Consider the following 24210-nt stretch of genomic DNA (forward strand, 5'->3'; position numbering starts at 1 on the left):
GCAATATACATTAAAATTAAATATTTGTGCTCAAACTGTACATATGTAGAAACAGTAATTTTGTGGTCAAATTACTTCATAATTTAGGGAGATTAAAAAGTCTACTGTTTTTTTAATCTATTTGATTGGCAGGTCTAGTGCGCTGCTTTGATGTGACTGGCTACACAGGAGGCACTGTCATAATCTTCTGCAACTACCAACAACTTGGACAGAATGAGAAATACTTTTGCAAGAAAGGCATTAATCCAAACACTCTAAAGGACTGTGTGATTATAAACCATAATCAAACTCCCAACATAGTGAGTCACAAAGACTCAAGAATTGCTTTAGTCGACACCCCTAATATTCTTACTGTGGTCCACAAAGAACTGAGTTTACAGGACTCTGGATCATATAAGTGTGGAGCATCTAGATTGTGGAATATTGATTTGAACCTGAAAGTGAACACAGGTAAGATATCATTTATATTGTATTAGGGATGGCCTAAATAATAGAAATACTTGAGTATTTAGTGTATTTCAGTTGGTAAACCTGCTGCTTTCTATGCCCAAGACTAGGGTTGTTTTCCCTGCTCAGATAAACAAGACCCCTAACAAAACATTCACCAGAACCTATAGCATGATTAGAACATACTGCAACTGCAAGATGTTGAGTGTTTCTATGTCACAGTTATGTTTGACTCTACAATGAATTCATCTGGTTTAAAAAAAATTGTATTTGTTTTTTCAGAAAATTGATTGATTCAGATTCAGAAACTTGATCATATTAATATTATATAATAGCTGTAAAATAAAATGAATACTGATGAATTCATTGGTCAAAGGAAAATATTGCTGGGCTTCACCCTCTGTGAAACACATCAAAACTGTATTTGAACTGAGTTTCAGACCAAAGCACGATACGTGCAGATGAGGCTAAAAAGGGTTTATTACAAAACACACAGTCCAAAGCAGTGGCGGATGCTGGTCTTTCAAGGAGGGGAAGCTCAATTTCGGCCTACATCATAAAATGTGTCAGTTTATTTATAAGAAAATGATCTGTGACCCTGTCGTACCAACAAGGCGTTTTTTCCAGGGACTTGACTAGTGTCCTCTCAATGGCCAGCAGAGCTAGGCTGCTTAAACGGCCTTGGCCCGTGTGAAGTGTGTCCGCCTGTGCTGCCACGGATCTTTACACCAAAGGATCGCTGATTCGCTCACTTCGCTGTCAATCAAAAAGGGATTCAGCCTCAGAAAAATCATCATGCAGAAGCTGAGTGTCCGGGCCAGCCGAGGCCAGCCCACTGCCCCATAGACCCCCAGAGACGCTGAGCGTCCGATGGGCGGGACAAAGCCCAGCATTTATCCAATGACTCGTCTCATTTCGCTGCACTTCGCTGCTTCGCTACTGAACTCTGTGGACGCTCAGCATCCTCACTCTTTAAATCACTGTGAGAATGATTGAGAGGAAAGCCGCGTCTTTACCAGTGATAAGAAGCTGATTCTGAACAAAAGTTGAGCGCGTTGTAGTGCATATTTATTCAGTGACATGTACACACAACAGTATATATTTGATCACTTATTTTTTTACATTTTAGGGGAAGCTGAGCTTCCCTTGCAGTCTTAGAGGAATCGCCACTGGTCCAAAGGCATAGTCGGAAAACAAGCCGAAGGTCGAAAACTAGTCAAACATGCACAAAAAGGGGAATCCAAAGACAAAGCTGAAAAGAATGGCAAAAGTCAAAAACCTGAAAAGACAAGAAGAGATACTAATGAGTGGTATGCACTGAAATACAGAAGTGTCATTAAAAGAGAATGATTCAAATTGGACTTTGACATTTTCACATTCTTTTACTAAAATATATCATTTGTATGTATACCCCTCAGCATTAAGGATATTTTAACTATCAGAAAAACATATTTTACCATCTCAGGCATTAGCTCTCTATTATTATTAGTCAGCATTTCAAGATCTGGGCAATGTTATTCTTCAACCCCATTATGTACAAAATGGAAGCTCTCTGAATAAGATCATGGAACGTATTTCTAAAGAAATCAATATTTTCATATTAATCAGATGTCCCCAAAACTAATTCAATAATTGCAAATAAGAAAATGATATAAAAATCTCACCTTTTTGCTATACTAAAGCATGAAATGTCCCTTTTCTGGAAAGCGCTCGTTTAACTGAAGAATCTTCACCAAAATCAATAAGCTTATGACAGCTCTCAACATTTTAGACAGAAGTCAATAAACATTAAATTACTTTTTAATGAATTTTTAAATAATTATCTATGAAAATGTGGGTGTGTCAGGATCGAGACTAGGGTAACAGGGTAGAAGGGACAAATAGGAGCAGGTAGAAGAAGGGAAGCCTGGAGCAGGTAAAGGAGGGGAGGCAGGAGCAGGTAGAGAAGGAGAGGCTGGAAATTCACAGGTGAGGTTAAAGAATGATGGATATGTTAGTCATGAGATTCAGCATTGTGACAAATGTCAGTATGATGATGATCTGAATAACAACGCTTCACCCATGTGGCTTTGGAATCAATGCTTTATATCAAGAGTGGTGTTCTAAGAGGCCTCATGACGTACTACTTGCTTGTTTGTTTGATCAGTTCTACATGACCTGAAATTAGGACTGCAAATGCAAAAGATCATCAACATTCAGGAGAGCTGCCTCGGAACACGAATGTCCCCACCAATGTCAAAATCAGACCTACTCACTTGAGAAGGACAACAGATATAAATTGCTGTTAAGCTGAGTTTTTTTAACCCAAATTAAAAACAATGGCAAATACATCAAAACATTGTAAACGGAATAGCTCAAATGTTAACATAATGTGGAGTCTGTGTGTGTGTGTCTGTCTGTCCGCCCGTGTGTGCATTTGTGTGAGTGTGCATGGCCTGTGTTTTCAGGCATAAGACCCAAGCCTCATCTGGTCAAATATACTTTTAAAGGACTCATGAAAGGTATACTAAAGGACATATTATGCCTGTTACTGTACATACAATTAAACTCGAGAACTGATCATTATTAATCAAACATTTAATAATTTCAGTGTATATCTGCGTGTGTATGCATGTGCCTCTTGCTTCATGGACTTCAGCCTGTAAGTCGGATCCACACCTCTTTCAAGACCTTCACATGGTGCTTTGTCACAGGCTGCGGTGTTGGAATGACTTCAAGGACATCATCAAACAGGTACCAGAGGGTATCATCCTGATGTGGCTAGAAGAATGGATTTGAAATACACCATTTCCCAATCAGCTCTGGACTATCCCACTGGATTTCCTTTTCTGAATTCCCTCCACTGGCTGTCTGTGGCATAGCAATTGTTATCTTCTGGCCAAAACTGAAACACTGCAGTTAAACTGCTTTCATTTTGTGCACATGCAGCTTACATCATGAGATATCAGTTCTCCTGGAGCCAGAGTAATGACCTGGTGAATTCTCATGGTGCCAGGAACAGCTGGTACCAGCTTTGGTCTTTTCTCTGTTGCTTCCTCAACATCTTGACTTTTCACAAAAAAACGTTTTCACTGTTGCGTTTGTCTCAGTCAAGGCCTTGGACAACTCTGCTGTATCTGGGATGTCACAGCCCTTTGCCACCATCATATCAGCTGCTCTTTTTAAGACTCTCACAACACCATCTGGTGCTCCTTTCCCAACTAGGGAGCTGTATTTACAGCTGTAATTTTCTTAAAAGTCAGTATGTATCAAAACAGCTTCCCTTGACATGTTCTTGTTCAGTTCACGGCAGATGGCATACTGCCACTTAATGTTAAAGTGATACGGTTTATGTGGCTGTGGAAGAGCTCCATGAGGTCATCTTGTGTGCCCTCCACAGATTTCTTAAACGTCACATTGACAGTTGCCTTTTCTACTTTTTTCTTTTTATCCTTCTCTTCTGTTACCCACTGGGTAAAAGATAAATTTGAAATACTATTATACGCGCTTGAGATGGGGACACTGTTGTCCCTGCAGTGAACACACTCTCCGTACATGTAGCTTTTGTTGGACGAGTTGCAGCACACTATCTCTACCAACTGTTCCAGACTACCAGTCTCAGTAAGGTTCAGCTGGCTGAGCTTCACAGACACAAAGCTCAGATTTTCATGCAATTTACACATGCATGTGTCTCATTCAGAGATTGTTGGATTAAGAACCCAAAAAGTGTTTTCTCCTTAAAAATCTTCTGTAAATATTTTGCAGTGTGTCCACCAGGAAACTGCATTTTGACCTTGTTCCTTGTGTTTCTTCGGTTCCTGTGGTGATCCTACTGATATCGTCTCTTAGAATGTATTTACTCTTTTCTTTAAGTCATCAGTGAACCTGCTGGTCTTTGAAATGCTTATTTGAAAATCCAAGGGACTCACCAGCAAATGTTAGCAACCTGTATTTTTTTTTCTATAATCCTCCCTGTACTTTGGCAATCAGCTGTCTTTCACCATCATTGGTGGCTTGTTTGTATTTATTACTGATATCTTGAATTAGTGATTGGTGATAAAGCAATGTCCTTCTGATTTGAGGGTTAACAGGGCAATGTGCAGTTAGTTGCTTTACCTCTGACCATGGTGAATCAGAATGTTTCTTTAAATGTTGGCACTTTTTTGTATTTTTCATTCAATTTTCTTTAGTTTTCTTACTTTTCCTTAAGTTCTTCTTTTTGCCTCTTAAGCTTGTTTCTTTCTTTTCTGCCCCTCTTCTGTGCCAAAACAAAACCATGAAATTGATTTAAAAATGGAAAATTATATGTTTTATTTTTTTTTTTTTTAGAATTTAGAATACTCAATCATCCCTGTGCTTTTTACAAACAGAAGAATTTGTCCTTTGCATTTCCCACAATCCGTGCAGTGAAACACACATTTACACACACTAGTGAACACACATGCCCAGAGCAGTGGGCAGCCATGGCACCTAGAGAGCATTTAGGGGTTTGGTGCCTTGCTTCCACTGGTACAGAACAATATTACCTACATTTTACATGACTATATGGACAAAATATTATTGTTCAATATTAAAAATAATAGTGTTGCAATGGCCAATTGTTTTATGGCTGTCTTGTAATAACTCACTGATTACACTCACACATTCAATTGTATAAATAACTGGATTTTTATTTAAACACCTTCATAAAAAAATCACTTGTAAACTCTGAAATATAGCCAATGGAACCCAAAAGGTAGGTATTACAAAATAGCTTATTAAATTAAATAATCATCCATTTCTGGGTAATAAAATAAACAAATAGTCTGCAAAGTGCAAAACAGCAGCATTCAACGGTAGTGATTAAAACAACCACAACTGTCGACAAACATTAACTGATTTAACATTTTCTTCAACTATTTTTTGGAAGGCAGATTGGCATTCGGGAAAACCAAGTGTCTCAGCTTGGAGGGTTGGAGGGCTGGAGCTTGCTTGTTGTTCTCTGATTGGTTGAATGACAAGCCTTAGAAAAAAATGGCTCTGTCTTAGACGGGAACCAGCTCTCATCGTTCACTTACAAGAGCCGCGACCAACGCATCACTACTCCCTTCTTTCTGGATCATTTTTAAGGTGTGTCCGATACTTCCTCTGCCTTTCTGCTGCTGTTGTTGGTGCCATCTTACTCAGCTTAAACATGGAACATAGATTACATTCAGCATGTGTGTGGTAAAAGAATGTTGATCAAATATAATAATAATTAATTCAAATAATTGGATAACTTAACAACCGAAATCTTAACATCACAACCCTGTGACAATCTCATAACCCCATTACAATCAAACACATAATGGGGTTGTGATTTTTGCACAAAATGGCCACTGCTCTACATAGTGAATAGAACTACACACTAAAACAACCTTTATTCATAAGTAATAGATTTTTATCATTTTTTTTCCATGTGAAGGTATTGAGTTATTGTGTTTGATGACCACAATATCACAGGATAAATGACCAAAACTAAGTAAAAGAAGGAAGCCACTTGCCTGTCTTTGGTGTCCTGTTGTCCAAATTCTTGAGTGATGTCACTTCCTGATGTACATGCCCATATGGATCATAACATTGTTTTTATCAGGTGGGGGGGGGGGGGGATCATTTGTGTTGAAGGGTTACTCAGGTACAGAACTAAATAATGTGATTTTAATGAATAATTATCAAATAATTTTGGAAAAAAAAACATCACCAACAAATAAGCACAGATAGATGTTCATGTTGATATCAAAATGTATGGACTTTTTTTTATAGTTGCATTTGGTCTATTCTAAGTATTCTTTCATTGAAGGCCATAACGGACATGACAAAATAGGTGGTGTCAACAAAAAAACTATCATTTCTCATGAAAAAATAAACAAAAAATAAAAAATACACAGTAATAACAGAGATATTTCAGCGTATGTGTAAAGTTGTTAAAATATCCATTTGTGTGGCTCAGTAGATAAAATACACCTAAAGAGGATAGAGGGACTCAAAAGGCACCATTTTCATGAATGACTCAGAAACAATACTTCACTAATAGCTAATTTAAGCAGAGTTTAAATAGACCATGAAACAGGTGAAAACGACAATTATAAAAAAAATATATAATTATTTAATCTGTTAACTCTGAAATCTACATTTTGTTGTTCTTAACAGTGACTTTAAAATTCAAATGCCTTTTATAATTCTGTAAATGCTGTATGAACCAGCCTCATATGTGTGATGTGCTTATTAGAGTATATTTTGTTTTAAACTCTAATGTGTTTTCAGGCTTGCATGATATATTTTGTATGGTTGACAGATCCATGTTGCATGAGTCCAAGGACTGTAACCGGCTTCCTGGGGGACACTGTAACTATCAGTTGCTCCTATCCAGAGGAGTTCTTGGAACATTTAAAGTATTTCTTCAAAAAGAATGGTGAACATTTTACCCAACTCATCAGACCCACAGAGTCTCAGAGAGACCGATTCTCAATCTCGGATGACAGGAGCTCTAAAGCTGTCACTGTGAACCTCAGGGATGTGAGAGAAGAAGATGCAGGAATTATTATTATTACTGTGGAGCTGGAATAGTGGGAACAACTGCCAGTTATTATTCCCTCTTTCCAGAGATTGAGCTACAGGTTACTGTAGGTGAGATCTGTTTAAGACTTGTTAGTAAGATAAAATACTGGAGAACGCAGTGGATTTTTCTGGATGCTGGATTGCTATTTGTGTTCAAACTCAAGGTAGACATGATAATTGATTATCGTCTGTTCTTTTTGTCACTCAGCTCAAGCTTCCTCTGTCATCATCCCTGTGTCTGTGACTATGACTTTGCTGCTGATTGGAGGATCAGCTCTGATCTTCTACAAACTGAGAGGTAAGGAAACCTGTATGTTTGAAATATCTAAGACTATGGTTAAATTCTCTGCCTGGGTAAATAAGCTATACCTATATATTATATATATATAATATTATTATATATATTATATAGCTATATATAATTGAGATACCCCTCAATTACTCAAAATGTAATTGAAACAAATTCACCAACCTGGTAGTGCTCAGGGACTTCTGAAGGGTAGCGAGCCTCCCTTCCAAACATAAGGTAGTAAGGTGAGAATTTTGTAGTAATTTCTTTTTTGGTACGTAACCCAAACATCAGGTCCATACCAAGCACATGTAGGATCTATATAAAATACCAGTATAAGTTTCATGGTTATAACAGTAATGTAGCCAGAATTAAGAGGGGGTGCCTTTTCAGGCAGGTGGACTGCCTTAAAGAGCATCCCCCTGTAGCACTCTTTCTGTACACACAAATATGGTTTGTTTCTGTCAGTACATATGTAGGATCAATATAAAAAAAAACTGTATAAGATTCATGGCTAAAATAGTAATGTAGCCAGAACTAAAATTGGGAACATTTCTTTCTAATTCAACTATTACTATTGCAGTTATGTTCACGCAGTGGCAGCATGTGTACATTTTCATGGAAATAACATTTTAGCAAATACAATAATGAAGTTGTATTTTTATTTACAATTCGCTGCTTTTGTCCTAAATTCCTATTTATTTCCAGTGTTTAATCTAAATATTCTATAAAAATTGCGACAGGATATGTAGGAGTTTCATTGTGGTCAGAAAATGGACGTACACGTTGTTGTAGAATAAGTCGAAGCTGACTTCAGAAAAAGCCACGGTGCACGTAGATTATATCATTTTATTATTTACAAGAGACCTTTTCTTACATCTCAACATCTAGAGTGTGTCTACTCTGGGAAAAGGCAATTTATTTTTATTTTGACGGAAATGAATAGGACATTTTGCCCGCTTTGTCATAAAACGCCGATTAACCTCCCTTAGGACTAAATACGCGCGCGCTTTCAAAACAAATCACGTAGCCTGCGCGCTCCCGCCGCGAGAGGCATCCCCCTGTCGGGAGCGCGCAGGCTACGTGATTTGTTTTGAAACCGGAAGTTGCCCGCTGCATATTCTTTGGATTTTGGATTTTCTTGTTGATCAAAAATAAAGTTAATGTAATGCATATCAGTCAAGAATAAAGAAAAAAATCTTTTTGCGGGTGTCTAATGATGGTCTGTGTGTTATTTAAACAATGATGTATAGTAAATAATTCAATTAATTTTAACTTTGAATGTTCACTTTGTGGGCGGCACGGTGGCGCAGCAGGTAGTGTTGCAGTCACACAGCTCCAGGGACCTTCTCTCCGTGTCCGCGTGGGTTTCCTCAGGGTGCTCCCACAGTCCAAAAACACACGTCGGTAGGTGAATTGGCGACTCAAAAGTGTCCGTAGGTGTGAGTGTGTGTGTTGACCTGTGAAGGACTGGTGCCCCCTCCAGGGTGTATTCCCACCTTGCGCCCAATGATTCCAGGTAGGCTCTGGACCCACCACGACCCTGAACTGGATAAGCACTTACAGATAATGAATCAATATTAATTAAGCACTTTTGGTATCACTGTGCTGGAGGAAATAAGCAAGTCTAACAGAGCATTTGCAATCAGAAAGTAGTTTATTAACCTTAAGGTGGTCAACACACAATAGCACAGAGCACTATGTGAATGTGGACAAAGAAGATGTTTTCACAGAGAGTTTATATAGGTAGCTTATACGTCATAAGCATAAGATAATCACTCTAAATTTCTGCAAGCTTATTTTCCTTAGAGACATCCCAGTTTGATAAACAAGATGTAGGACAAAATGTTTTGTTTTTGATAAAGCACTGACCTCGAAACTGACCTGACATACACTTTTTGACGGTTAGAATTGAATATACAGACAAAACAAACAGACAGGGTCTTTCAACAGAGACGTATAAAAAATTCCATTACAATCACAAGCAAATTTACAGCACTTATTAGGTTTTATATCACTATGCATAAATTATTCAAAAACATGTTTAACTCTAACAACAGTTTCATTAATTAGGTTAGTAGATGAATCCTCTTTATATAATCCAATGTGCAGTAACAAAAATAAATATCCTGGTAAAAGTATTAAATAAAACCTTTATAAACTCAGTGTCTTGTCTGACTTTCATTTACCAGTGTGCTCTTTACTTGTTAGCGTTATGATCACGTTATATTAGTTAAACACAGCTCAAGAGAATGAACAAATCACATATTTATTTTACAAGAAGTACCACCTTTTCTGGAAATGAGGTTTATTTCATTCATTACATAAGTTTTTGCGAGACAAACTACATGTCATTTAGGATTGTATGTTGGGTGAAATTGTGTTTATTTCTTTGACCACGTAGAAGACATTAGATGTAGAAGTGCAGACAAAAGAGGAAACTGTGATTTGTTCACTGTCTTGAACTTTTATTTAACTGACAGATTTCCTGTGTTTTCAAATATCAACTGGACTGTATTTTATAAACATTGACAAATTTCATATCTGCAACACACTCAAAAAATAAATAAATACATTATAATAAGATATAAATAGAGCGAAAATCTATAAAGTTTGCAAGAAGTTCTGCGTTGTTAGATCTTTGTGGCATTTTGACAAGAGCATGTAACACATTTCATTAAGACCCCAGAACTGTGTTAAAGAAACAATACGTATGATCTGGGTTTTTGGCTTCTTAGTCTGCCCCTAGTGTCATTTTTTTCCAGCACTGTACTGGGGAAGGAGTAAGTACATAGTACATCTCTGCAGTGCTGAACACAAAAAAAGCAAAAACAGAGGCTCTGTTCTCCATTTTACAGCTCAGTGGAGCATCAAAATGAATTTGAAGCTGTAATTGTAAAGTAAAAGTATTACGTACTGTTCCTTTAACTTATAGAAAAGGTGTAGAATATGTCTCTTATCAGCTAAAACATCCTTGTAGGGAGTGCTTCTGCTCTGGGTTTTCTTTTCCCCCCTGTCTGTGAGAGCTACTCAACACAAGTAGCCACTGTGGTCTACTAATGAACAGAATCACGTATTATCCAATGTTTGACACTTCAAATAACTGGACACAACAAGATCCTGCTGAACATACAGACTACTAGTGGGCACTAGTGAACACTACTTGAGATAACGGGGCATTGCTGGATTTTACTGGACATTACTGGATTTAGCTACACACTATTGGATGCTACTGATCACTATATACTACTGGAATTATTCTGTATTCTTGGAGGTATTTAGGCTTCAATTTCTGAATCTATTTTGATCAAGGCAGTGGCCTAAAACACGACTTCATCTCTCAGGCTGAAGGAAGCTGCAGTAGAACCATGGTGTGTACCACGGAATGTACGTAATAAAACGTAATGTTATTATTCAAATTTCAGTCGTTCACCGACTTTCTCAGAGACAGACGCACACTGCTCTACTCTTGAGACTCTGCGCTTTCTATGATGGATTCTCCATTATTTCCTCGTGGGCTCAGTCTGCGTCCAGTGCTATACTTCACTGGATTTACCACTGCAGCTGTAACTGCCTGTGCTTTTCTTCACAGGAGGCTCAAATCGAAGCGGTCAGCTGAAGTAGTTCTGGAGGGTAAGTATCTTTTCTCCCAAAACTTCACTCGGTAATTATACTTAGCGAAATACTTTAAAATGACAGCTCCCTGTGGGCTTGTGACTTGTTTAACCCTTTGATAGCGTTAGTGTGTTCGTTAGTGTGTGAGAGCATCGACCAGTTAGCGGCAATGCTAACCTTTTGAATGTAATTTTCTGAGGGTTTGTTGGACTTCTAAACTCTTAAGTAGATGCGGCTGTGGACTAAAGTGATTTATTATATTTTGTTTAGTGTGTTATTGCTTCAAAATGGCAAAACATTATGTGTTTTAGCATTTTAGTTACGTGTCGATACCCGGATATCCAGTGTCGATTCTTTGAATCAGTTCAAATGCTCTGACGTCACATAAAACAATGGTGTAGAGTATTTCTCTCTCTCTCTCTCTCTCTCTCTCTCTCTCTCTCTCTCTCTCTCTCTCTGTCTGTCTGTCTATATATATACATTACACAGAACCTGAAATGCTACTATTTACATGTTGCTAGTTCATCTGTTGTAATGATGAATGTGTTCATTCTGTTGTTTTAATCTGACCACAGAACTACAGGAGCTGGATGTTACTTTGCCAGTGGCTGACAAAAGCTATGAGGTAAAATCACATCATAAACCATCCATAGATTTCAGACAACATAATACTACTAGGTCTGAATTTCATATTTAACAGCAAATATATTTTCTTATTCAGGATCTCCCTGCACCAGATGCCCAGGGGCCCTCCAGCCGGCTGTGGATCATACCACGGTTGACACTGAAGGTGAGAAATACAGCCTGTCTGCTGTTTAGACAAAATTATTATTCTTTAGTTTCTCAAGCTTTTAATCAGAAGTGTTCTGGTTGTCCATAAAGTTTTCATTTTTCTTTGTTCTGGTCCAACAGGAGAGCTGTGGGTATGTTCAGCGTGTCCACAGGATGCAGGCCACAACTATCACTCAGAGTTTTTCTAATGGTGAAAAGGTTTGTACTTATTTATGTATTAAGAGTGGACGTCTAAGAACAGAGTGATAATACCATTTTTATGTTATTATTCTTTCTCCATGGGTCATTACTGTTCATTAGCTCCCTCTTAATGTTCACAGCAAGTGGAGGTGACAATGCAGCACAAGTCTGTGTATAGAGGCCTGGAAAGTGAACATTGGTGGGTGCTCACCAATGACTTCTACCACCTGTTTCCAGAGGTAATGTTATTGAAATGAACGGAAAGTATTTTTACGGTGTTCATCAGTCTATCAATGCTTTTATAGTTTAAAGATAATAACTCACGACTTGATAATCTTTCTTTAATGGCTTTACATCTGCTTTAAGAATAATAAATAAAGCATTGTTTTCCAGGTCTGTGTGCTAGTGCTAGCTTTGTGCTAATCAAACATCTGAATGGAAAATTAGCTGTCTGCAACCTCAGCGGCACTGAGGAAAATCTGTCTATTATTTGTGCAGTGTGAAAATAGAAGGTCTATCTCTTTTTCAGGACTCACAGCTCCCTCCCATGTTCTTTGCCACTGTGAAGGCTGTGACCTACATTAAGGTAAAGCTAGTACCAGTTTCAATAGTGGAGCTTTTCACCAAACAGTGATCAGTGGCAAAATGATTGTGGAGTAATTGTAATAAAACACTTCCTCTGTTCTTTCAGTGCGTTGGACACCAGATTTCTGTGCTGACCGCCAACCTCAGCACAGAGTCGAGCATCACCTCTGTGACCCACTCACAGTTTCTTGTAAGAGTTTCCTGATAATGTACTCTCACTAAATAAGCAATTACTCTTGATATTCTGAGTTCCTGTATTTATTCATTGTTTTTCTGTGTGTTTTTCCAGCAAACAAAAGTGTCCAAGACGTACAGAGGAGTCGCTATCGAGGATGGGTGCTTTCGTTCTTCGGAGTCCAGCAGCACCCATATCCTTGAGACTCCAGTAGTTCCACAGCTACCTTCCAGACCTCTTGGACCACCACCTGGGTTCCACTGAACCACATTTTTACTATATCCTTTAATGCATCTTTCCTTATACTTACTTTTTAGTTAGTGTATTGTGTAGCATACAGTTTACTTTGTGACAGTTGTTCTTATTCTGCTTTAGTCATTTTACTTGTACACAACTGTTATTTTACATGTTTATTAAAATGTGTGTTTTATTCTTACAGGTGTCACAGACATTCCACGATCATCTCTCTCTCTCTCTCTCTCTCTCTATAATTAAGCATTTGCAATCTGTGTTTACATCACTGTTGTTTTACTGATAGAAACTTAAGAATTTACTGTGTAAAACTGTTTATAATCTCATTCTCGTTCTTCACCCACTGCTTTAGTATTTGTAATGAGTTTGAATATATATGCTAATGCTAATTCTAACCCAAGTTCCAAGTGAGACGCAAGGTGGGTTGAATATGTGATTGTGTTTTAGTGATGTAAATATTGGCAGTAATATATAGCACGTCTTAACGAGTAGCCTGGCCTTTGACTCTTCCTCTCTGTCTGCAGGGAATGTCGCTCACTGTGTTTAGGTTCCAGTCGCTGAAATGGGGATCAAATGAGGAGACCTTTCCCGTGATGTCATCCACCGTCTTCTGGCCCCACAGCACCCCCACCACAGCTCCCCGTACGTACATTCCAGTTAATCACTTTTCTGTAGTTGACTGCTGTTTTATATATAGTGTTATATGTATGGATGTGAAAGATATTTTAAGTATGTGTGATCCTGTGTTAACCATTGTCTTCCTTCTATTTTTCTCTATGTGTGTTTGACAGGAGCCTCCACACCGAGACAGAGAGCAGGGAGCGCCACTGTGTGATATGGTAACAACTCCTGCAGTATTTTAACACTCTTTGCCTGCATGTTCCCCATGTTTATTTTCTCTATGTGGATCTTGATACAGTTGACTATTCAGATTATTTACTTTTCTATCTTCAGCTTCAGAAGCTCTGGAATACCAAGACCAGCTGAAGGAGTAGCCTACAACTGGCAACATTACAGACAAGGTAAGATAAACCTATATTCATTTGTATACAAAATGTAAGAAGATATATAACATTCAGAATATGAAGAATATTAATCATACTGTTTGTTGTTTTCCTCAGGAAGAGTCAGTAAAGGAGGGGATGATTTGAAGTGTCTGCCTTTGACTCAGAGCTGGGAGAGTCCAGCGTGGGGACTGGTCTGCAGCAGGCACCAGCATGTCCACGGCTGAGACGAAGAAACACTTGTTCTCATACTTTGTATGAGGACATCTGTCATTACTCCCACGTTCTATAGATTTCATGGAGACCACCACTGGATCTTGAATCTTATTTGGTTTTAGAGCAAGGGGAAGGGTTGCTGACTGTAATGACTGTATAATTACATAGTGAGCAATAAAAGGAAGTGCAGCCATCGTTTTCCAATAGAGAGATGTAAGGCGCTGTGTTAGTGTTATTATTAATCTGACTTGAGATCCTTTCCCAGTTTGTGTGTGTGTGTGTGAAGTGAAGAAGTGCATGCAGCACCTTGTGACTCAACCTCATTTCTCGGAAATGGATAGATTGAAGCAGTCTGCACCTTGCACACAGAGATGCGGTATAAATATCATAACATTCAAACCAATATATTGTAACATTAAAGCTACATAAATGAAGAGGAGGCTGATTTCATTTGGAGAATGGATGAGAAAGTTTGAGCGGCTTAACATGGCGCCTGTATACGGAGAAAAAAGAGCCAATCTGCCTCATAAAACCAGAAGCAAAAAAGCCTTCCGTTTGTTGTGGTATATGCTTGAATTGAAGGCAGAATGAGCTGAAAAATCAATGTTTTGGGATTTAAAAAAGGATTAAACATCATCTATAAAAGGAATACCTTATCTATAAGGAATATAGGTTTGAATGAATGATAAATAATTCTTTATAAAATCTGGGCTTGATATGAAAAGCCTCAATAAAACAAAACTGACTTAATCATCTGTGTATGTCTGTTATTTAAAGAGTCTAAAATAATGACATCCTTCAGGGCAGATTCTTGTTAGAAGCTCCACCAGATGGCTCCACAAGAACACATATAGACAGACGAGTTACAGATGAATAGAAACCTGCATAAATGTGTGGAGGAAAAATAGATACAGGCACTTTCATATTGCATTATACAGCTAAGCTAATAGCACCAGTTAACATGCTGCTTTGTGGCAAGCACATCCGCACTGTCCAATGAAAAGTGTATCTGAATTTTTGGCAAATTTAATTTTAATACATTATTTGAACACATGAATGGACCAATAGAAATTCTCCAAAATGACATCTTTTAATGTAAGATTTTTTTCCTATAAAGTTGCTATTTTGGAGATAAATATTTTTCATTGAATAGTGATGATATGGTGAAAAAGCCTTGGTCAAATGTCGCACCTAATTGCTGAGAATTGATCTCACACACACAGACTGCTTCTGGTGGTGCTGGAGAAGACCATGCTGCTGGTGGTGCTGCTGACACTGAAGGGGATATGGCTGGTGCTGCAAGCTTGTGTGTAATACGTGGCAGCTGGTCTTTGGCAAGCTGTAGGTGATCCACGTTTACCTTCAGGAAAACAGCACCATTTCCCCCAAACAGGTCTGGACTCTTGCCCTGTATGTCTGTGATCAAAAATGGTCCAATGAGGTTGGCTTCCAGCTTGCCACCCTTCCTCTGCTGTTTTCTTCTGTTCTGCATCCACTTTAAAGTCTGACTTGGGCGTGCCAGACTTTATCCTCCGCTGTGTGGAGTCCTGAACCTTTTCAACATTTCCTTCTACTATGTTTTTGATTTCATCCATTTGTTTAATGTCCTCTGACACTGCCTTTTCACTAATGATGGCCTCAACACTACTGTCCACCTAGAAGCAAATAGATGAACATTTAAAGCAGTGACATAATACATTGTTGTTATATAGGAACATTTTGCAGTAAAGACAATTAAGCTCACGTACACAGTGGAGAATTACATACTACAATGTGCAAAAGTGTTGAATTCAACAAGGTGTGCAGGTGTGCAATGAATGATTAGCAATAAATATAAGGAACCTACATTTTGTTTAGTTATCCATATCGTGGAAATCCATAACTTTTTTTAAACAAATCTTTGATTTTTACTATATTTATGTTTATAAATGTATATGGAATGTCCAATAAAATGTGTTTGACATGCTTCGGTGATGAATATAGCCACACAATCTTAGGATTACCAAATCTCATCAATAACAACACTTTTTGCTCATTCAAAATAAATTTAAGACTTTACTATGCACAGTGGAAATCAAAAATCAAAGTCCAGAAACGCTGCCGACTTCTCTGGGCTTCATCAATGGACAGATGTAAAGTGCAAACATCAATTATGTCCTGATGACTCAACTTATCTTAATTTTAGAGTTACAAAAATAGAGGGAACTCCTGTCATCCGAGATTGAGAAACGGTATCTCTGAGACTCTGTGGTTCTGATGAGTTGGGTAAAATGTTCACCATTATTTTTGAAGAAATACTTTAAATGTTCCAAGAACTCCTCTGGATAGGAGCAACTGATAGTTACAGTGTCCCCCAGGAAGCCGGTTACAGTCCTTGGACTCGTGCAACATGGATCTGTCAACCATACAAAATATATCATGCAAGCCTGAAAACACATTAGAGTTTAAAACAAAATATACTCTAATAAGCACATCACACATATGAGGCTGGTTCATACAGCATTTACAGAATTATAAAAAAAATATTTGAATTTTAAAGTCACAGTTAAGAACAACAAAATGTAGATTTCAGAGTTAACAGATTAAATAATTATAAAATTGCAGCTTAAATATATTCTGTAGTTTGGAACAATTTTAGGCTAAAGCCTAGATGCTTGAACGTTGTACTTTGCTGTAGAAAGAACGGATGCTGCTTGTTCTTGTCACACATCCTTCAGGTTCTTAATTTCCCAGGATACCTTGGGTGATCATGTGACTTCCAGCATACATACAGCAGCCTGTCACAGGTCAGCTTCACCAGATCTACTATCGTTTTCACCTGTTTCATGGTCTATTTAAACTCTGCTTAAATTAGCTCTTAGTGAAGTATTGTTTCTGAGTCATTCATGAAAATGGTGCCTTTTGAGTCCCTCTATGCTCTTTAGGTGTATTTTATCTACTGGGCCATACAAATGGATATTTTAACAACTTTACACATGCACTGAAATATCTCCGTTATTACTGTGTATTTTTTATTTATTTGTTTTGTTTTTTTATGACAAATGATAGTTTTTTTTGTTGACACCACCTATTTTGTCATGTCCGTTATGGCCTTCAATGAAAGTATACTTAGAATAGACCAAATTCAACTATAAAAATAAGTCCATACATTTTGATATCAACATGAACATCTATCTGTGCTTATTTGTTGGTGATGTTTTTTTTCCCCAAAATTATTTGATAATTATTCATTAAAATCACATTATTTAGTTCTGTACCAGAGCAACCCTTCAACACAAATGATCCCCCCCACCTGATAAAAACAATGTTATGATCCATATGGGCATGTACATCAGGAAGTGACATCACTCAAGAATTTGGACAACAGGACACCAAAGGCAGGCAAGTGGCTTCCTTCTTTTACTTAGTTTTGGTCATTTATCCTGTGATATTGTGGTCATCAAACACAATAACTCAATACCTTCACATGGAAAAAAAAAGATAAAAATCTATTACTTATGAATAAAGGTTGTTTTAGTGTGTAGTTCTATTCACTATGTAGAGCAGTGGCCATTTTGTGCAAAAATCACAACCCCATTATGTGTTTGATTGTAATGGGGCTATGAGATTGTCACAGGGTTGTGATGTTAAGATTTCGGTTGTTAAGTTATCCAATTATTTTAATTAATTATTATTATATTTGATCAACATTCTTTTACCACACACATGCTGAATGTAATCTATGTTCCATGTTTAAGCTGAGTAAGATGGCACCAACAACAGCAGCAGAAAGGCAGAGGAAGTATCGGACACACCTTAAAAATGATCCAGAAAGAAGGGAGTAGTGATGTGTTGGTCGCGAACGAACCGGTTCAAAGAGCCGGCTCTTGTAAGTGAACGATGAGAGCCGGTTCCCGTCTAAGACAGAGCCATTTTTTCAAAGGCTTGTCATTCAACCAATCAGAGAACAACAAGCAAGCTCCAGCCCTCCAACCCTCCAAGCTGAGACACTTGGTTTTCCCGAATGCCAATCTGCCTTTCAAACAATAGTTGAAGAAAATGTTAAATCAGTTAAGTGTTTGTTGACAGTTGTGGTTGTTTTAATCACTACCGTTGAATGCTGCTGTTTTGCACTTTGCAGACTATTTGTTTATTTTATTACACAGAAATGGATGATTATTTAATTTAATAAGCTATTTTGTAATACCTACCTTTTGGGTTCCATTGGCTATATTTCAGAGTTTACAAGTGATTTTTTATGAAGGTGTTTAAATAAAAATCCAGTTATTTATACAATTGAATGTGTGAGTGCAATCAGTGAGTTATTACAAGACAGCCATAAAACAATTGGCCATTGCAACACTATTTATTATTTTTAATATTGAACAATAATATTTTGTCCATATAGTCATGTAAAATGTAGGTAATATTGTTCTGTACCAGTGGAAGTTAAGTGGTAAAACAAAGAGCCATTTAGGAGTCGAAAAAGCCGAAATTCCCATCACTAGAAGGGAGAAATATCTGCAGAGTGAAGGTGACAGTTGGAGAAGGAAAGTAGAGGAAGGGAGAAAGAAAGCAATTAAAGACCTAAGTAAATGAGAACAGCATCAGAAAGAAAAATGTGGAGAGCAGCATACAAAATGAAAATAGAATAGCGTTCAAGAACTTAAGCACTCCTCCACACAGTCCAGATCAGGGAGATCACCCAGAGCAGTCAGGATCTTCAAGGTTAGGGCAATGGGCAGTTAACAGTGTTAGAAAGTGATTCTTGCACAATTTGATTTAGAAACAGGGAGGGGAGGAGGGGGAAAAGTCTTAATACTAGGGGCAGCCTTGGCCTGGTGGTTAGAGAACTTGGCTTGTGATGGGAAGGTTGCCAGTTTAATTACTAGAGCCGACAGGTCACGACTGAAATGCCTTTGAGCAAGGCACCAAACCCCTAAATGCTCTCTAGGTGCCATAGCTGCCCACTGCTCTGGGCATGTGTGTTTTTAATCTTTCTCTTAATGGAAAAAAAAAATACTTCATAAACATTCATGAAGAGAAATGTTAGATATAGACAAAAGATATGAGTTTTTGCAGTTTATGCTCTACAGTCAGCAAGAATCATTCTCCAGGTATTGTTAATCAAGTATCATGTGTGGTTACTGTTGTGTTGACATTGTCCTTAATGGTATTTAGAGGACCGTAAATAAATGCTGTTTGGTCTCTGACTTTTGCGCAGTGATCTATGTGTAAAATAATCTACACATGCTCTAAAATAAGACGTCGGGTGGCGCTAGTGTGAGAACAGCGTGAAGAGGAGGGGTGAGGAAAAGGGGGTGGGGGTCTGTTAAAAGCCTGTGGTCACTGGGTCAGCCCGGAGCTGTGTGACTGTGACACTACCTGCTACTCCATCGTGCCCCGGCCAAATTCATAGAAGCACAAAAGCTGTCATTTCCACTCTGCTCTTCTCTGCCATGCTGTACATACAATGTGGTGGATAGTGCTTCAAAGCTAGAGATGCACTGAGCTGCTTTCAGTTCTCTGGCAAAGAGGAAGACAAACCGCTTCAGTGGCTCCAGTCTTAAAGGTAATGTGCAAATGCATTGAACAAGTGAGGTTTTCGTAATTTGTCCCATTCAGAAGACTGTTACTTTACCTCGCCCTCTATTATTTACATTTTTTTTAATTTCAGCACCTACTCTTTTGCAGAGAGACTTACAAAAGCAACTTGTCATTTGTTAGAGCATGTAGCCTCACCAGCAGAAATACAATTGGTGCCCAACTCATTAACGAAGGCAGCGCTCAATACTGGGAAAGAAACTTTCCAGTGAGGAGACTGCTCTCAAAGAGTTTTCTTATTTAACACGGGCATTACTTATCCCGGGCGGCACGGTGGCGCAGCAGGTAGTGTCGCAGTCACACAGCTCCAGGGGCCTGGAGGTTGTGGGTTCGATTCCAGCTCCGGATGACTGTCTGTGAGGAATTGGTGTGTTCTCCCCGTGTCCGCGTGGGTTTCCTCCGGGTGCTCCGGTTTCCTCCCACAGTCCAAAAACACACGTTGCAGGTGGATTGGCGACTCGAAAGTCTCCGTAGGCGTGAATGTGTGTGTGTCTGTGTTGCCCTGTGAAGGACTGGCGTCCCCTCCAGGGTGTATTCCCGCCTTGCGCCCGATGATTCCAGGTAGGCTCTGGACCCCCCGCGACCCTAAATTGGATAGGCGGTTACAGATAATGGATGGAATGGATTACTTATCCCTCAGCTGCTTATAACCAGGTTTATGTTTTAGATATCTTATTTATGTGAGACTTCATTTGGGAAATGCCTTGGTCACACAGCATCTGGTGGATGATTATTTTGTATCCATGAGCATAAAACCCTGAAACCTATGACCTTACAGTGCTTATTATATGCTTTGCTCAGGGCATGACCCTGGGGTGCCTGTTGTTGATGAAAAGTGCTTAGCAGTGCACTTCTGTGGTTAGATTGGAGAAACAATGTCTCTAGATTTAGAGAAGTCCATATATTGATGAACATGCCGAGTAGAAAAGGGTGACTGGACCTAACTGCCTGCAAAATGTTGTACCGACAAGAAGAAGAAGTAAGAGGGCAGTTAATAACAGAAAGATGTATGGCTAAATAGGCCAGTATTGGGGGTGTCTGGGCTTTGGGCGATGAGACATGGTGTAATACTAACGGAATGGTAAACGTGACAGTTGGTGTATACGCAACAAGGATCCTATATAAACTGCTGGTGTTGTTGTGGAAACTGCATGCTTCTGTAGTGGAGAAACACTGATCACGTACAGACTGCTGACAGTCTGGAGTTGATCCGTTGAATTTAATTGTTGCTGTCTACAGACGCCCGCACGGTCACTGCATATTCTTTTCTCTCTACAGATTCAACAACAACAGCAGAAACAGGAGAGCACTGGCTAGCACTGGATATTCATCACTTCAGCTGTCCTGACGGAGCAGACGCTATCGCCAACAAAGTGCTGGAAAACTAAAGTGTGGCTGTGGAACTACGCACTCTGACAGAGTTTATAGCTCTTTTACTGCGATAGGTGCCGAATGTTGTCTAAAGGAACTCATTATAAAGGACTTTGCCACTTAAGTCAATGTTTTACACTGAATACTGCATATAACGTGAGTGTTCAGTGATAGTTCTCATAGTCAACAGTGAGGAAGCTCCTCCGCCTTCTTTGCTATGCTGTCAGTCATTAGACCATTATCCTTTCCGCTGATGTCCTGCCTCCCACGCGAGAAAGGGGCCAGAAGTATGGAAGCAAATCTGTCTCATCAGACTTCGAAATCTTACCACCTTTGCTATATATGCTAATATTCAGACCAAATCCCAGCAATATACTGTGAGAGCTGTAAGAATGTCATTCATCTATTTTTTTTTTTAAATCAGCTCTAAACACACTTTCCAAAAGACTGTTTTCAAAGGTACAGATACAAAGATAAAAACACATTATAAACATTTCAGAAGCTTGCTTTTGAGCTTTGAACTTTGTAAACGTGTGTTGCCTACACATAAATGTGTACAGCTTTCAGTATTTGTATGTGTTTTTTATGGAAGCAAATCTGTCTCATCAGACTTTGAAATATTACCACCTTTGAATTTGTAGCACTGAATTTATTTGCACTGAAATTATGCATCTGAATTTTTTTTGCTTTTGAATTTAAGTCTTCAGATTTCCACCTCTGAATATTTTGCTTCGCAATTATGCATCTGAATATAATTGCTTTTTAATTGAACTCATGGATTTTTTAAGAACACGTTTTCACTGTTATTATTCAAGGTTAATAATTCAGATAAAAAAAAAAATTCAAGCTCAAAAAAATTCAAACAATATATTTCGAAGTTGCTCAAATTCGATAGACCAAATTCAGATGCCAAAATAAGAGTAAAAACAAATTCAGATACACATCCGGGACACTAAGGATGAGCATTCGATTCATTAGGATTTTCTCTTTCACCTTAAATGCTGCACTAGTTGCATTCTGTCGCCGCTAGATGGCGAAATACGAACATAACTTCCATACCGTGGAAAAACTACACGTTTAGCTTCCTCAGATATTGTCTTTATTTTCAAAGTGTCTCAAAAATCTGAAAGGCTCACTGAAGACACAATATAACAAACTACTGATATCCCGAACATGAAGAAATTTAACTGTGGAAATTTTTTCCTAATGGCCCTATGAACACTTAAAAAAAACCCCTACCGCATTAAAAAGACTCCCATTTATATTTAGACTACCTCGTTCAATAAACTGCTGCTGGAATTTCAAGATCCACAGTAAAAATCCAGCTACATCTACATTACATTTAGTAATGTTATTTATTGGATATTACATAAACAAACAATATTTTGTGACCTTTCTATCACAAGCAACCACTCTTTTCTCAGTCACAAAACTTAAATGATACTATGTGTTCTTTATTTCACATTGCTAGCTCTCTATATTTTTTACCTGTTTGCATGATAACAGATTAAGTAAGGTTTTGATGAAACTGTATTACATGAATGGCACGGTGGTGCAGCAGGTAGTGTCGCAGTCACACAGCTCCAGGGGCCTGGAGGTTGTGGGTTCGTTTCCCGCTCCGGGTGACTGTCTGTGAGGAGTTGGTGTGTTCTCCACGTGGGTTTCCTCTGGGTGCTCCAGTTTCCTCCCACAGTCCAAAAACACACGTTGGTAGGTGAATTGGCAACTCAAAAGTGTCCGTAGGTGTGAGTGAATGTGTGTGTGTGTGTGTGTGTGTGTCTGTGTTGCCCTGTGAAGGACTGGTGCCCCCTCCAGAGTGTATTCCTGCCTTGCGCCCAATGATTCCAGGTAGGCTCTGGACCCACCGCAACCCTGAACTGGATAAGTGGTTACAGATAATGAATGAATGAAAAATGAATGTTTTAGAGCAAGATTTGCTAAGGAAAATTTGATTTCTTTTTCTTCTAATCATGCAACATACTGGTTCAAACTGTAGTGTAGTCATTTTGCTGTGTGCAAAATGTGAACAGTGACAGCAGTGTAGAAAGGTATAGTCACACTGCTCTATATTTCAGTGCTGTGGAGCTTTAGAGCACTCTAGCCGACAACTAGCCTTGGGCATGGTGACCTCAGACTCATGTGCAGCCACTCTAAAGCTTCCTGCTTCATTTCATGGTTTTCTATGAACATTACACAATCAGTGTGTGCCCCTGAGCATGTGTGTATTTTTGTCAGAAAGGAATGACCCTTATAAAGGCACAGTGTACTCATTATAAGGGAGGGGGCATCTACAAACTTTTGTACATGAATATGACTACTACTACCACCACTGTCCCATGCATTGCCTCAGTAACCACAGCAGAATTCTGGTTGCTACCGTCTTCAATGGGTGGATCTCTGATGACCTCACAACATCAAAGACTCCACAGTGTGATGTCATAATGGTGAATGTGCAGGTGAAGTACGGGGTGCTCTGCTGTTTGAATCATTCCGTGTCCAGAGTGGAGAAGAACAACAGCACAATGGCTTTCCTCTTTCGCTGCTGCAGTGGAGTGGACTACTCTGATACGGAAAGTCCTGACAAGGATAGTAAACTGAACATAAAATTGAAGAAAAAGAACAGGAGGAGAGTGTGGTGGAAGAAGGAGAATAGAAGTGGTGGAGAAGAAAAAGACGGAGGAAAGGTTTCCAGTGTGTCTCCAAAGACCATGAATGAGGAACTGGGGATAGGGTCAGCGTCTCTCCACTCAGAGACACCAGAAAACATAGATCAAAATGTTGTCTCTGAGGATGTGTCTCCCCTGAAGGAGACAGAAAGGCCCGACCCAGCGGACCTGAGTGAGTGAATCAGTGCATTTCATGGCTGTTTGACTGTTGATTGCTGTGGATCTGCCATTAAAATCCTCAATTTTAAAATGCCTCAAGATTCAATATCAGATGTAAAGTCCTGTCAGAAAAGCAGGACCTGGTAGTGCAGTGAAGAGAGGAACACACTCCTGATTTATGTGCTTCTCTTCAGAGGAAATGTTGGTTCTTCTGTCCACAAACATTTGTCCATGTAGTGTATTTGTTCATGTCTTAAACAGAACATAAAACACTGGAGGTGACCTTTCTTCTACCTGACCATGAGCATACAGTCATCAGAG

The 24210-nt window shown here is 38.8% G+C and overlaps 1 protein-coding gene across 3 annotated transcripts; it reads left to right on the forward strand.

Moving 5' to 3' along the window:
* The first annotated feature begins 406 nt into the window (after positions 1 to 406).
* On the forward strand, positions 407 to 14851 carry LOC136672117 (uncharacterized). 3 transcript variants are annotated; one of them, XM_066648068.1, is made up of 14 exons: positions 407 to 450; positions 5336 to 5535; positions 10884 to 10924; positions 11482 to 11531; positions 11628 to 11696; positions 11819 to 11896; positions 12019 to 12117; positions 12408 to 12464; positions 12570 to 12653; positions 12753 to 13309; positions 13415 to 13532; positions 13682 to 13729; positions 13845 to 13912; positions 14012 to 14851. In XM_066648068.1, exons 2-10 carry the CDS (start codon positions 5420 to 5422, stop codon positions 12900 to 12902), a joined length of 744 nt encoding a protein of 247 aa, XP_066504165.1. In that variant the 5' UTR covers positions 407 to 450; positions 5336 to 5419; the 3' UTR covers positions 12903 to 13309; positions 13415 to 13532; positions 13682 to 13729; positions 13845 to 13912; positions 14012 to 14851. The 3 variants fall into 3 exon arrangements, with proteins under 3 accessions (XP_066504165.1, XP_066504167.1, XP_066504166.1); XM_066648070.1 differs by lacking the exons at positions 407 to 450; positions 5336 to 5535 and adding an exon at positions 10261 to 10678; XM_066648069.1 differs by lacking the exons at positions 407 to 450; positions 5336 to 5535 and adding an exon at positions 10261 to 10565 and having other exon boundaries at positions 10717 to 10924.
* Positions 14852 to 24210: the final 9359 nt, after the last annotated feature.

This window comes from Hoplias malabaricus, chromosome 16 (genome assembly GCF_029633855.1).
Source record: "Hoplias malabaricus isolate fHopMal1 chromosome 16, fHopMal1.hap1, whole genome shotgun sequence".
Taxonomy (NCBI): domain Eukaryota; kingdom Metazoa; phylum Chordata; class Actinopteri; order Characiformes; family Erythrinidae; genus Hoplias; species Hoplias malabaricus.

Excerpts from the sequence above, each read along its gene's own strand:
- LOC136672117 (XM_066648068.1), top strand. The coding sequence starts at position 5,420 with ATGACAAGCCTTAGAAAAAAATGGCTCTGTCTTAGACGGGAACCAGCT. Across the intron at positions 11,532-11,627 it reads TGGCTGACAAAAGCTATGAG|GATCTCCCTGCACCAGATGC; the intron begins GTAAAATCACAT and ends TTTCTTATTCAG. Across the intron at positions 12,654-12,752 it reads TGACCCACTCACAGTTTCTT|CAAACAAAAGTGTCCAAGAC; the intron begins GTAAGAGTTTCC and ends GTGTTTTTCCAG.